General features: G+C 34.9%; 2 protein-coding genes across 2 annotated transcripts in view; both read right to left on the bottom strand.

The window, feature by feature from the left end:
* The window catches only part of Rnf43 (ring finger protein 43), a 61,004-nt gene extending 50,918 nt beyond the window's left edge, over positions 1-10,086 (bottom strand). Inside the window, exon 1 of the mRNA XM_015495419.2 lies at positions 7,686-10,086. Coding sequence (XP_015350905.2) covers positions 7,686-7,937 — 252 coding nt within the window. The 5' untranslated portion in view covers positions 7,938-10,086. The remainder of the gene's footprint in view (positions 1-7,685) is intronic.
* Positions 10,087-13,014: 2,928 nt separating this feature from the next.
* The window catches only part of Hsf5 (heat shock transcription factor 5), a 40,596-nt gene continuing 35,606 nt past the window's right edge, over positions 13,015-18,004 (bottom strand). The window contains exon 6 of the mRNA XM_015495418.2: positions 13,015-15,213. Within this exon, the coding sequence (XP_015350904.1) occupies positions 15,143-15,213 (71 nt within the window). The 3' untranslated portion in view covers positions 13,015-15,142. The remainder of the gene's footprint in view (positions 15,214-18,004) is intronic.

The raw sequence follows: 18,004 nt of genomic DNA, 5'->3' as shown, positions 1-18,004 counted from the left end.
TTTTTTAAAGAACTAAGAAGGTGAGTTCCGGTCCTTTGTACATATATACAAATACTTTTTATAATCAAAGATTTAAAATCAGTACCCCATAAATCTTCCTTGGAAAACCAGAATTTCCTAAAGAGCAAGGGCTAACCTATCAAAATAAATAAATGCTATGTAAAGGAGTATCTTAAAAATATTCAGTATAGCTGTGTTTGTTTTTGAAATAACAATCAAGGAGACACTAGGCTATTAGTAAGTCAGAGGAGTACTGGGCTGGGGTTGTGGCTCAGTGGTAGAGCACTTGCCTTGTACCTGTGAGGCACTGGGTTCAATCCTCAGCACCACATGTAAACATAAATAAAGGCATTGGGTCCACCTACATCTTAAAAAAAGAAATACAGCATACTATATCACTCAAAGCACTTAAAATAATTAACCTTATATTTTAAAATCTGATGAAATAAATATTTCACCCTAGAGTTATTTCCCAGCTATTAGAGTTACTCAGTAACACCAAGATGTTCCTTATATTCACTTAGTATTTATTGAGTACTTACTATGTCTAAGGCATTAAGTAGACTAAAGGTGCTTTTCTAGAGATGAGCTTTGAACAAAAGTGACCAAAAATCCTACTTTCACACATACATATTTGGCGGGGGGTGCTGGGGATTGAACTTACAGATACTTTACCACTAAGCTACCTCCCCAGACCATTTTACTTTTGAATATTTTGAGACAGGGTCTACCTAAGCTGCCTAGGCTGGACTTGAACTTGTGATTCTTTTGCCTCTCCCTCACAAGTAGCTGGGATAACATGTATGACATTAGGCTGACTCACCAAGCTCATATATTACAGAGGGGACATGGACAACTACACAAGTAAAACATTATAGCATATCACATGACAATAATTTTGTAAAGAAAATTAAATTAGGGAAAAGAAATATGAGCCCTGAGGGAAATAGGAAGAATCCTTCAGAACAGGATAGTCTGAGAAGGTTATTTGACACTCTGGGGTGACATTTGGGAGAACTAAGAAGAAAATATATGGAATGTAAGTCTTATATCAAAAATGAGTTTTTGGGCTGGGATTATGGCTCAGTGGTAGAGTGCTGGCCTCGCATGCATGAGGCACTGGATTTGATCCTCAGCACCACATAAATGTAAAATAAATATATTGTGTCCACCTAAAACTAAGAAATAAATATTTTTTAAAAATGAATTTTTGTTCTTATTCTTATACCTCTTTGTTTAATATCCATTTTATAAGGTACATGCAAAGTTTTAAATTATGATATTCTTCTACAAGTACTATTATAAAATTCCTCAAAGTCAATACAGACTAACAAGTGGTGAGAGTATGCCTGGTCTAACTGAAGGACAGCAGAAGCCCTGGTGACTGGAGTCAAGTGAAGGGAAGAGGAAGGACAGGAGAGGGTGATAAGGCAAGATCACAGGAGCCTTACAGGTCATTCTAAAGACTGGTTTTTACGCTAATAATTCTCAAAAGATCAACAAATGTAGGTCAGGGTATTAGTTTATAGGTTTTTCTGAAATATAAAACTGGCCAATAGCTTTATACCAACAGTTTTTTTGACTGAATTGTCACAATGATCCAAAAAGAAGATCTCAGCCATTGACAGTATGTTATCTTTTTACGATTTCCATAAAAAATTGAGTTCTCACATCCTCAGACAACTTTTAAAGATTGAATTATTTTTCTATCTCCTACAAAGCAGATTGAGTCAGCTTCTGTGTGACTCTGCTCTTGCTTTCTCTCCCCTAGTAGGTTTCCTCCTTTTATTAAAGTGGAGTTAATGTTACCTGTTCTTATCTGGTTGTAGATATTCGTGAATCATTTTAAGCTTCTTGGAAGAAAATTACTATTCAAATTCAATGGGACATCATTCCCACACTTAGAGAAAATATCCACTACCAGTTCTGGCTCCCCATATGTACTGTAATAATACGTTGCTCATTTACAACATTTCCCCTTATTGTACTTAACAACTGTAAGAACATAAAGCACAAAAAAGTTCCAATAAGCTCTTTCCAATGAACAAAATATAAAGGTATTATATAAAAACAAACAAAACCATGAGCTCTAGTAATACTTTTATTATCATATAAAAAGTAAATTGTGGCTACTTTTTAGATTTAAAAAAAAATCACTCCACACATGTACATACATATGCACTTTAGTACAAAATCAAGGAAATACATGCCCCCAGAATCTACTAACAACAAGCAGCCTGATAGGAGCAATAGCCAGGAGCATTCCTCACGTAGTACTTCCTATTAATCAAAGAGATTTGTGAATTTGAAATTTTTTTGTTGGATTTTCAAGTGAATTCCAGAAATCTTATATATACAAATCTCTTTGTATGTAAATTTCTCTTATATATACAATCTCTTTGATGGCTACTTACAAAAGAGATACCTTCTTTAACCTGAATAATTATCATTGTATATTTTTCTATTTCTGCAGCTTCCTGGGCTGGGTATGAGGCTCAATGGTAGAAAGCCTGCATAGCGTGTGTTCAATCTCCAGTACTGAAGGAAAAAAAAATGCAGCTTTTCTTTTCTGAGTACCAGGCTTCTAACAACAAAATCTAGAAGGCTTTGAGCAGGGATCGTAGGAGGCAAGCACCTGAAAATGGCTCTGCACACACTGTGTCCAATGGTGTACTTCTGACTACATTCCAAAGTCAATTGGCAATTAATTGGAATCTCTGCACCTCCATTAACATAACTGTGAGTTGACTATATCTTCAATATTTATTCTATACTTCTTTTAAAGGCTGGCATCAAAGTAAAATTGCAAAATCACTCTGAAATCTGCATCCAAGGAACTCTAACTTGAGCAATGCCAATTAAATACATGCTATTTTCAGAGTTTATTATTTCAAGTTCCTCTTTTAGTAGTCATCGTAGGCTGTTTTAAAACGAAGAGAAAGTTAATCAAATGTAGATACTCAATAAAGATTCTGATTTGCTCATATCTGTGGAAATGAAATACCAAATGAGAAAAAAAAATAGAAGAAATGGAGATTTTTAGAAGGTAGCAGGATGCTGTGTATTCTGGATCAACTCAGACAATGGTACACATCACTTTCATTCCTTTCTACTTTGGAACTAATTATATAAAACCTACTCTGGTGTTCTAGTCACCTGTGACATTCTTAGATGTACAGAAATTGAGAGCTGGAAAACCATGGGTTCTGCAGTTTGAGTTGCAGCTATACCACTTTCTTGCAAATATTAGTTAATGCTTTGGCAAATATTAACACTTAAGTCCTCAGTTTCCTTATCTGTAAAATGTGGAAATGAAAAGCACTGAACTTTTTCTATCATGAAGTTATAAAAATCTAGAGAGCTAAAACATGTAGAGTACATAGAATCAGTTTGGTAGCTATTAGGTTTCAATCTCTTAATATCACATGCAAGGAATCTAAAACCTAGAAAGGTAAAAACTATTTTTTCACAAATCACACAACTATTTAATGTCTAGGTCAGAACTGAAAGTCAAGAACTTTGAATTGCAGTTTAGCCATTTTATCAATTATACTTTGCTACACAGGATTATCTAACTCTGGACCAAAATTTAAAATTTTAATTTAAAAGTTTCAAGGCCTGACTACAAATAAAGTAAAAATTCAAAGATGTGATAATTATGCATTAACTAATAAGTAAAATTAAGAGGCAAGCAGAGACATCTTGCAAAGGGGAATTTGTCCAGGAGGAGTTGTTTATTGCTCCTGGCCAAACGTGAAACCACCCTGCTCCCACTGTAGGTCACCAGCCTCAGGGCAGTACATTCTAATCTTGATCATAACTTTATCCTGGAGTCTAAGAAAATCCAGGACAACCAGCTGAGCAGGAAGAATGTGATAGTTACAGAGTTGGTGACCTCTGTTGGGCTATACTAGGATCCTCTTTGTTTTTAGTCTAAGAAGAAAGGAGATTAATTTTGCATTGTCCTTCTAAATAATACTTAATAAAGAATAAATGACTACAACAATTTTTGGAAATTGTAGCAACATTACTAGAAATAATAGAAACAAACATTGGTAAGAGGTAAACAACTCAGAAAACTGGAAATGAGACAAAGCATGTTTTCCTTCTTCAGTATAAAAAAGGAAAAAAATATTCAAATTAATATAAAAATAGTAAGCAGTTGTAATCACTATCATGTCGTCCTTTTTATCAGACACCACCAAGAAAGTAGGAGATGAGGAACATTTTCTTGACCTGTTTTTTTGATGACTAGTAAGAGAAATACTAGCAAGGGAAGGCTATCCTAAATATACAAATTGAGTGGAAAACAAAAGGAAAGAAAGGTAGAAAGAAATTAAAGAAGAGGAACGAACAAAGATTTTGGCAAATGTAAGGGAAATCTATGAATTAGACACTTTAAAAACAACAGTAAACCAGCTCGGAGATTTGAAATGATATAGTAAAGTGAAGAAAAAGCTTTCGGGCAAAATAGTTACTAACACAATTTGGTTAAGACTAAGATAGGGAGTTTTTGCATGGAAAAGAGAAGATTCAGAAATAGAAAAATATACAATAAAGGCAACATTCCTCTTTCATTTTGAATTTTAGTACTTTTAGAAGAATATCAATATTTAAAACTTATACCTTATAAAATGGAGAGTATTGTTGGCAAAGAAAAATCCTAGCACACAGGGTGAAGGATAAGAATCAGGGCAAAAATTCATCAATTCTTGGCTTTCAATGCTCTTGTATGTACAGCCATCAGATAAAGTTGAGACAAATTATTTTAGAGCCAATTCTACAGTCTATTTATTTATTTATGTATTTATTTATTTATTTTGTGGTGCTGCGGATTGAAGCCAGTGCCTCATGTATGTTAGGCAAGCGCTCTACCACTGAGCCATAACCCCAGCCCTCTACAGTCTATTTTATTATTAAATTGGAAGCACACTGTCTTTGTCTAAGAAAAGTTAAAATTTAATATAAATGAAAATCCAGTTAATTTGGTCCCTGTGAGACACATACCCTGAATTAACTGAGCAAAATGTAAAGAAAAGTTTGATTTTCAGAAACTCTCGGTGAAGTCCCAAAACCACAATGTTATCCTTTTTAAAATTATTTTTTTTAAATTATTTTTTTTAAATTACTGTTTTCATACCTTTCAGTTTTATAGCACATGACACCCCAATTTTACAAAGATCTGACCCTGTCTTTGGAGATGACTAATTTTAACAGGCAGCTAGAATAATTTGTAGGTAGGAGGATATATAGAATTATCCGAAATTTCTCAAAGTCAATATAGAAGACTATCTTTATATTTGTGACATTAGGGTATAGCTATTCATCAAGAAAGCCAAAGTGCTACAAAGCACAAATGTAGAAGATATAAATGGATCTTCAGTTAAATGGAAGGCCTGGTTAACCACAGTTGAGTAAACCTGAGTTGCATGTAATCTGATAAGGAACAAATAGCACAGATTCTGGAAGTGTAAACCATGTGTCCCCAACACACTAGAGTTCTTTGAAATAGTTAATCAAAGGTAGATAAAGAAAAAACAATGCATACAATACACAAGGTTGCTCTCTGTTTTTTAAAAATAAAGTTTCTCATAAAAGGCAATTAAGAAAATTTAGTAACTGGTGTGGATTAAAAATTGATGAACACACAATAAACCAGGACTAGTACTAAACAACTGATTAACATGCAATAAACCAGTACCAATTCTGAATGTGTCCAGAGACTAATTTTAGAATTGCATAAAATTTATTAATGACCATAAGCGGTCAGAACGGACAGAAAAGGTAAAGACTTAAAATTGCTGCTGATGTATAACTGTCCAGGATAAAATCTGAAGGTCCTTGCTAAAATACAGTGAAATTCCCTCCTTAGAAAGTAAAGAAGCAATACTGTAATACTTAAAGTATACTGAGAGTGTCATAGTTAGAAGAAAAAAAAAAAAAAACAAGATCAGCAATATTTGCTGGAGTAGAAAAAGGGCAAAATAAGACAGGATATAAAGATTGATAAAATAAAAAAGGAAAGAAAACAGAATGCCAACTGGTGCTTCTCATTTACCTGTTCCTTTATTAAAAAAACCAGAAGTTTTATGTAGAGTTCTATTATATTAGAAGATAAGAAGTTTAAAATAAAAGAGAAAACTAGTTTAAGCAGCATATAATCAATTGAACATGCTATCAAAAGGGCATAAGGCACAAAGTTCCCAAGACTTCAGAGATACAAAAATGTGACTTTAAAGAAAATTATTTATGCTAAAGGTTAAAATTGAGCATACACTTCATGCTTCAGGATATTAAGGAGGCAAAGTGAGGAAGTTTCCTTTCCAATGGTTACATTCTAAATGATTTCTTATTTCAATTTTTAAGTATTCCCAGTTTCATTCTAGAATCTAAATTAAATGACTGACTTTTTAACCAAAAAATTTTAACAACATTTTTTTCAGATATACTCTTCTTTCCTGTTTATTTTTCTGAATACTAGGACCTTCCATTTTACCCATTTCTTCTTCTAAATAATTTTCCCAGCTTTAAAATACTGCCAAAGAAGTGTAAGGAAGAACTATCAAACCATATATTTAAAAAACTTGAGTTTGGAAAAGAATTCTATAATTTTTTTGTTTTCCTACCTTCTTTCTCTAAGTAAATGAAAACTTAAATTCATATAATACTTTGGTTCTGTTTATAGTCCATACATAATCATAAAATTAAAAATCTGAGCTGGATGCTGAGATTGATCATATTTAAGGACACTTTAACCTGTGTGCAAAGAGCTACAGCAAAAAGTGTCATTTTATAAAATTATATGCTTTTATCAATCAGCAACACCATTTTATGGAATAAGACAAGAGAATGCCCATTAAAAAGGTACAGCCCCACTAAGCTCTGTTTTCACCACAGGGAATGAGAATTGGCTATGAAAAGCTATGGCCCCAGTCAGTTCATAAATTCGACACATAAGGAATAGTTAGTTGTGAATGAGTTACAGGCAAAATTCACAGTCCGAAAGCCTAAGCAACTGTGTCTGAAAAACTTTGTGGGTCAAGAAAAAGACAGATGATAAAATTTAGAAAATGATAAAATCATGTGTGGATAAGACCAAAGGGATCAGGAAACAGGTTTACACTTTGTGTCCATTTTGTAATCCAGTCCTCTCCATTTTGGGCAGCAATAGGGTGCCACACGTGGTATAAAGCCAGTCGTACCATTCAAGCTTGACTGAATTTTAAAAGTGACACTATATTCAAATATGCTTCAAGGGCAGTCTAGAATTTCAGGGTGCTGCTGACCATTAAAATCAACCTCCTTAGTGCTCAATTCAGATTTTTAACAGGAAGTAAACTATAATCCCCAGATCAATTAAATATAAGCCCATATATTTCATTTATCAAAAAATAGTACCCAGAATATATGACTTATGAAGGAAGGTTTTATTATGTGATTCTAAAAAAGCAATGCAATACCAGTTAAAAATAAACAAATAATCTTCTAAAATATAGAATTTATGTATTTCTTCTTGAGCATAAAATAATTTGCTTTAGAATGCCAACAAGGCAATATCCTTAAAAGATGGAACAAACAGAAAGCTAAGCAGCAGAAGCCCTTGTATGGTATTTGGTTTGGGAGACAAAAGAAGAAAGGCATGTTTCAAACAGATGGAAAGTGAAATATAATAAAATTATACTTGCCTGCATTAATTTTCCTTCTGCTGGAGTTATTTCAGCAACACCAGCAAACACACCTTCCAAAGTGAGATTCAGTTTTCCTGTGGGGTCCATTTTCAAGGGGATTACTCTGATAATAGCTTTCTGCTCTGCTGATCTTTCAGACTCCACCGCTGTTGCCAGTACCAGTCCTGTGCGTCCAAAGCCTGCCTGCAGGGTAGCCATCAGCAGCCAGGGCCAGAGGGCAGCCAGCTGCAGCTGGTGGCCACCACTCATGCTACCAGCTGCAGCAATGCACTTCGGCCATACATACTGCTTCCACTGGCTAACACCAAGTGCAGGTTCTCAGATCCAGACAAATGCAGGAAGAGAAAATTTATGCTTCTGTTTCTGAAAGCCAAGTCACAGTTTTGACCCTTCCTTTCTCTACAGTATATTCCCAAGAACAGGTGGCATTCCTGATTGGGCAGAGAAGACTATGTTTTCAGCCCACTTCTGCAGCAGGTATGTCATTTTCTTCCATTTTCACTCTGACTAGCAAAGAAACCACCACTTCTTTTTGGAATTTCCAACTTTGCTTGAAATTGAACGTCACATTATGAATTTTTATTATGTCAGATCACTTGGTATTGGTCTTCCATATGCATCAAGTTGTCGACCAACTAACCCCAATGTTGATGAACAAAACAAGACAAAGTAAACAGCTAAGGCCATGCATCAAAGGTGAGAGTGAAGAACTCCAGCTTAGACAATGGAGAAGTGGCCCTTTTAAGCCACAAAATGTGTCAACTGTAAATAATTAAAGACCACAGGAGATTTGTTTTTTAATAGGGGAAGAGACGGAAAATGATAAAAAAATTCACGCCACACCTTGAGGGATGTCCAAAGATGCTACAGCACACAGAGAAGTTTCCATGTTAAATTGAAAAATTTAACTGTAAAATTAAATTAAATTGTAAATTAAATTAACTGTAAAATTAAATTGAATTAACTGAAAAATTCACTGTAGCCCAAAGTTCTAGGTCCACTGAATTTAAATATGTTTCATAAACTTGGACATACTATAATTTGGGGGGTTTTCTTAAAGTTGCCTATAAATTAGGTACTAATTTATATATCCTTATACATTATGGATAATCCTGAACATCACAACCTTTTCTAACTTTGAAAATTAGAATATATGAAAAGGGTATAGTTTCCAACTATCTTTACCAGTTAAAGTTCATATTTCTATCTCCATTTTCGTTTCTCTCGTAGGGATTCCAAATTTTATTCTCCAGCTTGGGAATGCCAAGCACTTTGATTTCCCATGAGACACTTTGGTAAACTAATATCCAGATTTTATAATCCGTAATTTTCTAAGTTCATAAGAAAAACAAAGGACTATTCCTAACACGTTTTCAAATTCCTTGAGGGGGTGGGGAATAAAAGATAGGGGGATTAGGAAGGTGATTAGTCACAGGCTTTAAGTAGAACACCCTGAAAAAAATACAATGAAGCCTGGGTAGATCTGTGCTATTTGTAAGCACATATACCAATTGGGGGCTTTGGATAAACACAGAATAAGGTTTTTAAATGTGCACCTTTAAGTAAACATAAGTGCACTTCACCCACAAAGCCCGTTGTGTTCTAGGGTCAAGTTTAAAAATCATATAAAGTCTTCAAAATAAGTGCTGAAAAGTTGAGCAACTGAATATGAACCTACTATAGAGATTTTTTTTTTCTTTTTCTGAGGCAGAGGGAGAAAAAAAAAAAGAATTTCAAAAGAAATCTGCAAACCTGTTGTGCTGTTGGGCCCACTGGAATCCACGGGGGTAACAAATTCAATTATGCTTTTATAGATCCTGCTCAAAAAAGGTTTGAACTGCTTAACCAAGTACAGCTCATTCTTCCACCTTCTTACTCTGCAACCAAACCAAGTGCCCCATACTACAGGTAGGTGACGAGATATTCCGCAGTCTGAAAAAATAATCCATGCAGATCAAAGGCAGAAACTTATTCCAGGGTGAGAGTTACAGTCCCCAAGAACTCTAAAAACACTTATAGACGATCCAAAATCACTTCTGAAATCTCCTTTCTAACAAAAGTTCTTTTTCTCTCCGAACAGCACATTAAATAATCAAATCTTGAAAGAGAAAAGAAGCACAAGTAGCAAATATATCAGCAACAATTCACTACCAGAAACAGAAAATCCCAGAGGGAGAAGGCAATATCTCTGAATCATGGATGGACTTGGAAAGTTCGGAAGGATTCGAGTGCTTCCTTTTCAGAAAGACAACTCTGGATCAACTCCCTAGAGCAGGAAGCCTGTGGTTTGTAATTGGTGTTCTACTTCTGACTCCCTCCCCTAGGACTGCAATCATGCTCTCTACCTGCTGACAAAGTGAGGGTGGAGCAGTTAAAGGCAGCCACCCCCACCCGGCCCTCCTTCTCCTGGTGCGCACACACCACACTTAACCAGATACGTTCTCGCCCTCTCTCCTCTCTCGGGTCCTCTGCTCCCTCTAGTGAGCCACGGCCCAACTGCATCCAATTCAGTCCTCCAGACCTTCCTCTGGGTAAGCAAGTTACCACACGTAAGCTGAGGCCGCTGGAACATATCCAAGCAGATTCTGCACCCAACAAGCGGTGGTATGAGGAAATAAACAGAAAAAATAAAAGAACTCCAAAAGGTAAAAGAATGGACACAAGGTTTTTCAAATATAAGTTCAAAGGGATTTCTGGTCTTTCCGGGTTTTAGTGTCTACAAATGGCACAAAGCCAGAATAAAGTGATCCTATACAATAGTACTTACTGATTTATTGCTCCTTAGATCTGCTAAGCAGGGAAGGATTCTGCCCACTATATGCATAGTTTTTCTTCGCTCTTACTAATTCAAATTCAGTAGCTCTGTCTAAACTATGCCTGTATGAAGCTTTCAGATCAGGCTGATGTCAGAGATCTGGAATCCAACTGTTATTTTCTTCTCGCATCTCTTCAAAGTGAAATACTACTATAGATCAGACCTCTGCTCTCAGTGTAAGATTACAAGAAACTCTATCATTAATACAAACTAAAGGTAAAATATGCTTAAATGAGAAGAATGTAGGCAAAAACCCACTAATATTCAGTTAATTACCACATTCATCAACTATAACCCTTATATAGTAACCTTGCCATTAGAAATAATGCCAAAGTTTCTAACATGCTTCTAATATTTAAATTTTCAAATTTATCAGATTATATTTGATGGTAATCAAACATTATATTTTTGGACTGCTGACAAAAACTTTCAAAATTTTACCAACAACAACAATGGGAATACAGTTAACTCTATTGAACTGTATACACTTAAAAAAAGTTATGATAAATCTTATATTCTTTACCTCATATACAAATGACCCTGTTTAGTCATCTATAAAATGTGGATAATAATTGCATTGTAGGTTTGTTATAAAGATTAAACGACATGCCTCTAAAAACAAGAAGTGTAAGTGGCCTATTTAACTCGCATGTTCTTCTGCTAGAAGGTTTATGAAAATGGTTTCAGAATTTTAGACCTAATAACTAGTTTGGAACAGAGGTACGTTCAAAAAGTAGATATTTTTGTTTTTAGTACTAGGGATTGAGTCCAAGAGCACTCTTTTTTTTTTTTTTTTTTAATTTATATCAAAATTTTTTTTTTTTTTAAAGAGAGAGAGGAGAGGGAGGGGGAGAGAGAGAGAGAATTTTTTAATGTTTATTTTTTAGTTTTCGGCAGACACAACATCTTTGTTTGTATGTGGTGCTGAGGATCGAACCCGGGCCACACGCATGCCAGGCAAGCACGCTACCGCTTGAGCCACATCCCCAGCCCCCAAGAGCACTCTTTCACTGAGTTACATCTCCAGCCCTTTTAATTTTTTATTCTGAGACAGGGTCTCACTAAGTTGCTGAAGCTGGTCTTGAACTTGCCATCCTCCTGCTTCAGCCTTCAGAGTTGCTGGAATTAGAGGTGTGTGCCACATACCCAGTTAAAATAAATTCTTAATTTAGACTTTTCCTCTCCTTTTTGGACCTTAAGAACATAATGCAATAGAGATATTTGGCAGTTCCTTTCCTAAGAAATAGCATGAGCTCTAATTCTGAAGAGAATTGTGTGTGTGTGTGTATGTGTGTGTGTTTGTGTCTGACCAGGGGTACTGGGAATTGAACCCAAGGATGCTCCATCACTGAGCTACATCTCTAGCTCTTTTTAAATTTTATCTTGAGACAGGGTCTCACTAAATTGCTAGGGCTGGGCTTGAACTTGAGATCCTCCTGCTTCAGCCATGTTTGGATGCTATAGAAAAAATTTAAAAGTTTATTACTGTGTATTTTTTATTTTATGTACATCATGTACTTATACAGCATAAATACTGGAAACGCACATCATTATATAGCACTGATATATACAAAATTATCTTGAAAGTTGATACATATGTAAAATCATCTTGAAAAGTAAACTAAAATAATTACCTACAAATGGACTTTGCCTCATTTTTTCCTGCTTGAAAATAATCTAATAGTTTAATATACACAGTTGAAAAAAATTACAAATGTAACTAGTGCCCTCAAACTCTCTTCTCTGAGGAAACCTTGATATCTGGAAATGAGGATGATATGTATCATGAAACTGGGGACCTAGAGATAGGCAGGATCAAGCCAAACAGCTCTATGAAGTTTATTTTACTGATATCATGTGTTTATTTAGGTCATCAGGATGGAGAAGCAAGAGAAATTATTCCCTGGCTTCAAAATTAAAGTTATTCTTCAAAGGCTGATAGACCTTAACACTTTCCCAGAGATGTCGTAAAGATGGTGTTTGTGTGGTAATGAAAAGTCTGTCTCACTGACATCTACAATCTAATTTTAGACATGAGGCATTTTAGACATCATCCTTCAGGATCTACTTTTCTATGTGAATTGACCAAACTTATTTAAGACTATTCATCCTTTTCCAGAAAACTAAAATTCTTTAAAACATATCTAAGAATTGTCCTTATACTTAATGACATTTTAAAAATTCAATCTCTAGGGGGTGGGGTTGTGGCTCAGTGGTAGAGCATTTGCCTACTTCACACTTGAACCCATGTGTAAGGCACTGGGTTCGATCCTTAGCAACACATAAAAATGAATAAATTTTTTAAAAGGTATTTAAAAATATATCAGTTTTTTAAATTCAATCTCTACTCAAGTGCAAATGGAAAAAAAAGTCAGGATAATTTTAAAAAACCAGATTATTTTAAAACACGGTATGTTCTATTTTGAATTTTACTAGAATAATTAATGATTATAATGATGGAGTTTTCTATTTATCACCAATAAAACAGGAAAAACAAGCAAGACACAAGTCTAGTTGGAACACTCACTTTATTGTTGACTGAAATTCATCGGTGCTTAAGGTGCTGAAATACTGAGGTGCTAGTCAGGAACCTTGTTAGCATGTGTCAGACCCTACTGGCTAATTCACATGAAGATTTTATTTTACCTCTTGCCATTTTGCCCAAGTCATTGACGATAGCTTTATTTGATAGGTACCAGGCATGTGAGTATAGCAGGAGATCCAGCTCCTTAGTCTGTTGTATACATATATAAAAAAGTTTGGAAGGCTGATCAAGGCATTTCATTAATTAAGCCTTAAAACCATTGAAACCAAATCTATGCCAAGGTTCCTGCTTGACACATGTTCCTCAAATAATATTATCTCTTTCAACATATATAAAGCTAAGAAAGGCATATTGAAGGGAAGGAGTGTCACTTAAGACATTTCACCAACTCTTCAATATGACAGAGAAAAGCAAAGTTCTCTAATTAGGAAATAAGGTCTCCTCTTCATGTACTCTGCCAAAATATACTGCCTGGCTAAAAAATGTAGATGTCTTGATAATTTGTTCATCTTTTAAGCCATGCTAATAAAGATGAATAAATGCCCATAACATGGACATCAGAAAAACCAGACATCTCTTCAGAACTTACTACCATATCTTAATTGAGTCACTGCAGACCAATACAGAGCTCACCCTTTTCCAAAAGAGCCATATCTCTGTAATACTTCTAGGGCTTGACATCATTGGAAAGGCACAATGCAATATAAGAAATGAACTGTTACATCCACAATGTCTAGCAAAGTATCTACTAAATGCCTTTTTCATTAGTTTCATATTCCTAGGCTTTCCTTTTGTTTACTAGGAAAACTAAGGCATAATATAGTAAGAAAAGTTCTAGTCAATTTAAAAGACTCTAAATCAGAAAGGTTCTTGCTGTCATTGGACAGGCAAATAAAGGAACAACCACAGAATATGGACATCTAAGATGTCTTCTCCATAACAGTCCCACAATCCTACTACTCAAATGTAGAAACCTATAGAGGGGATTATAGTCCATCCCACTATCTAAAATTCTCTTAGAAGCTCAAACCAGATATATACAGAAAAAATACTGGAGCACAGCTTCTGGTAAATGACAACTAATCAGATTTCCCCCGAATTTGTACACAATAGCTTATATATATGAGGATTTGTACTTGCTGAATATAAAAATCTAAAATAAGAAAACACTATGTAAAATCTCTTAATGTTTTTGTTCACACATTGTACATTCCCTTTCAAAATAAAAATATTACATATGCATCCTTTATCCTTCTATCCTGCAATATTAATAAAAATAAAGCTTTAAAACCTTTAAATCTACCAGCATTTATGAATACAATTACATTAAACAATTTAAATATTTTTCTTTAGAAGACATTTAAGTAAGTGATATTAACAAAACCTTACCATTTATGACAATGTATCATTAAAATTAAAGAAAGATATGAAAATAGAAAAATGCTCTCATTAATATAAAAGAATCAGGGCTGTTAAGTGTGATGGATGGTCTAAGTCCGGATGCCTTGCTCTTGGAACAGAATGCTAGGTTAGGAAGTAAGAGAATTTCCTGGTTAATCACTTGGAAAATTAGCTCTTTACCAGAATTTCTTCCCTGGAATTCCTGACCCATTTAGACCTGTGATCTCGGTGACCTCACGTGTCTTTGTTTTTCACACAATCTTCTATAAAAGGATCACACTGTGACTTGAAACAGACTGAACTCCCCATTGGAGTTGTGCTGACTACCGTTTGAGAGTGGCAAGACAACTCAGCACGCACACATTATGCTCCAGTACCATAGATGCAGCAGTTTTTAGATGCTTCTTCACTGTAACAGAAGGCCAGGACTTTTCATTTGAAAGGGATCTGGGCAGCAAAAAAAAAAAAAAAGGCTGCTAGATGTTTAGTAGTTTGTCAAGGTAAACAATCTGAACTGAACAGTTGTAGTAAATACCAAACTCCCAATTTTCAATTAACAAAATTCTCAATAAACAAAACAAAAAATATTTTTTTCTTTAACAGAACTGAAAAAATCCCAACAGTGTGTCATGTGCAAGACTAGTCTGCCTCCAGCTACGGCTAGTGCACAATGTCACATTTGTCATCCATTCCTCACTCTTTTAATTCTTCCTCCTTTGGAAAGTGCTCCTGCTTGCAGGCCACGTCCACCAGCAGATGAAGATCTAAAAAGAAAGGATTATTTACTCACTCTCAGCCTCTCAGACTATAGACTTCTATAGACAAGTCTTCAGATTAGAACAACTTGTCTATGTTGCACCTGTAGAATTGGCTCTAAAATTACATTTTCTCCCCAGACTCACAATTTTAGAGCATTCCTATAACTCTAAAGCATACTGATGCAGCCCAGTTGTAAACCCAAAGAGATCAAAGTTAAAATTTCCCTCCTTCTCAGTGGTAAGGCCAAGCCTCTTTTCAATACAATTGTCTTGTTATTATAAATGAAAAAGAAAGGGAAAATGTGAAAGGAATCAAAGTGAAATAAAAGCATATAAATAAAACTCATTTCTTCCATGCTGTAAGAACAGCTGGCTGGGTTGCGGAAATATGAAAAGGTAATGCCTGCAGAAAAGCAATATTAAGTAATTGCTACTTTTCCCAAGTAGATTGCCTCCATAAAAATTTCCCACTTACTGACACAGCTGAACTCTTACAAAAACACCTAGCTGACCGTATGTAAGAAAGAAGTCATGCTCTCACAGAGATTAAGAGACAGAATGATTCCTTAAGCATGAAAGGGCACCACGGCACATGCCATAATCCCAGGGACTTAGAAGGCTGAGAAAGAACTGCAAGTTTGAAGTCATCCTGGGAGACTTAATGAGACACTGTCTCAAAATTAAAAAAAATAATAATAAAAAAAGTAAGTTAAAAGGGCTAGGATGTAGCTCAGTGGTACAGTATCCCTGTGTTCAATCCCCAGTACCAGACCAAAAAAGGGGGTGGATAAAAATTTGAGCTCAGGCACATGTTTCTATAATATAGAAGAGCTACAAGTTTCTCTGTAGTTTAGATAATTACAGTAACAATAATTATAATATGTTTATATAACATATTTTTTCAAGTAGCTAAAATGCATTATATTAACACCTAGTTAATCCCAAGGAATAAATATATAACTAGGTAGAACCTCTAAGCTATTATATGGCTAATAAGTAAAGCCAGTGGTTTCCATACCTTACTGCCTACTGGAATCTCTTGGGGATCTTTAAAAAATACTGATAGCTGACATTTTTTTATTTAATTGAAATGGAGTGCAACCTGGGCATCAGGGTTTTTGAAAGCTGACTAAAAGACCTGGAAGCAATATCTAACTATGCTTATTTCTGAATACCTCAGTTCCATATTAGAACAAGCACAGGCCATATGGTAATAGAAAATACTAAAATAAGATTTGGGGATATGAATAAATCCAGGTGTAACCCTGGGTTGAAAGCAGAGTAGAAATTCTTGATAATGATAAAAGTAAAAACTATTAGGGCTACTATAAATCTCATGTGGGGAGGTAAACTGAACAGCAGCAGCAGCAACAACAAACTTCTTATAATGACTGGGCTGAAAAAGATTAAAATAGCACTTGACCCACAACTTCTAATAACAAACATTTAAACACAGTAACTTTATTAGAATGAGCTTTTCATTAACAACTGCCAATCAAGGAGTATATAGAAAGCAATAAATATCCAGGACTTGTATTTTAGCCTGGTGCTGCTAGAGGTTGATGTCTTCACTCAAAAGAGAGCCTTACATGTTCATCAAAGAAGGTAAGTATTTGGGAAGCACAGCAGCTAAGTTGGCTTGAGAGGTGAAAGGCCTTGAGGGACAAGAGCACTGCATCTACTTATTTGGGAATGTTCATTTCTACTTGAAAGCACCCTTAGGGTTTTGAGGCTATTGCCTTAATGAAATCTCATCTATAACTCAATAGCCACAAAATGGGAAGTCATTTTTAAGAAATGAATTGAACTTTGCTCTTAAACATTCAGTTTCCCTCAGCTATAAAATTACATATCCTATCATAACATAAGAAAGGAGAGCTTCCATAATGGGATTAATATTTGGGTACATTCAGTTTGACTAATTATAGAAATTGGAGGGGCATGATAGAGCCTAATATTCTTTACCTCTTTGTATCTTTTATCTAAAAGGCATTTCCTTAAGTCAGCATGTGCTTAAAAGGCACGTTAGTGACTATGACTAACAATCTTCTAACAAAATACACATTATTGAAACCACTATAATTTGGATACTTAAACAACTTTAAGTCTCATTAAAAAGAAAAAAAAAGTTGGGTTATGGATGTAGCTCAAGGGTAAATAAATTGCTTACCACAGAGGCCCTGAGTTCAATTCCCAGCACCCCACTCCTACCTCCCCAAGTCAAAGGAAGCTTAAAGTATAAGAAAATGCCCCATTACAAACAGTAAAAAATTTTAAATATAATTTAGCTACAGAAGGACACAGATACATTCTAGAATACGGGATGCTTCTGTTCAACTACTGAGAAACATGAAATTCTAACAGTTAATGTTAGAATCACAATATTTCAAAATTGGGGGGCAAGGCAGATTTTAGAAGTGATTTTATTAAGTTCCCTTATTTTAACCACAAATAATTGCTTTGAGAGTTGGAATATTATTAATGTGAGATACTCAGAGATAATAATAGTTAAAATTTAAGTGCTACTTTAGGACTTTCATATTTGGTCTCTATTATTAAAAATTTAACCTTGGAATTTATCTATCAAGAGAAAAAAATGTTTGCTCATCCAGGAGAAATAAACTGACCAGCAGTAATCCATTTTAAGATCTCCCCACTCATTACTCTCTGGGCTATGAAAAGATCAGAAGCTAAAAAGGAGGAACTTTTAATACAGGATTAGTAAATTTTTGTAAAGAGCCAGATAGTAATTAATTTTAGGCACTGCAGGCCTAAAATTACTCTGCCACTGGCATGA

Source organism: Marmota marmota, unplaced genomic scaffold (assembly GCF_001458135.2).
Source record: "Marmota marmota marmota unplaced genomic scaffold, marMar, whole genome shotgun sequence".
In the NCBI taxonomy this organism is placed as follows: domain Eukaryota; kingdom Metazoa; phylum Chordata; class Mammalia; order Rodentia; family Sciuridae; genus Marmota; species Marmota marmota.
Note: the sequence above shows the minus strand (reverse complement) of the source record. Positions and strands in the feature narration are given on the sequence as shown.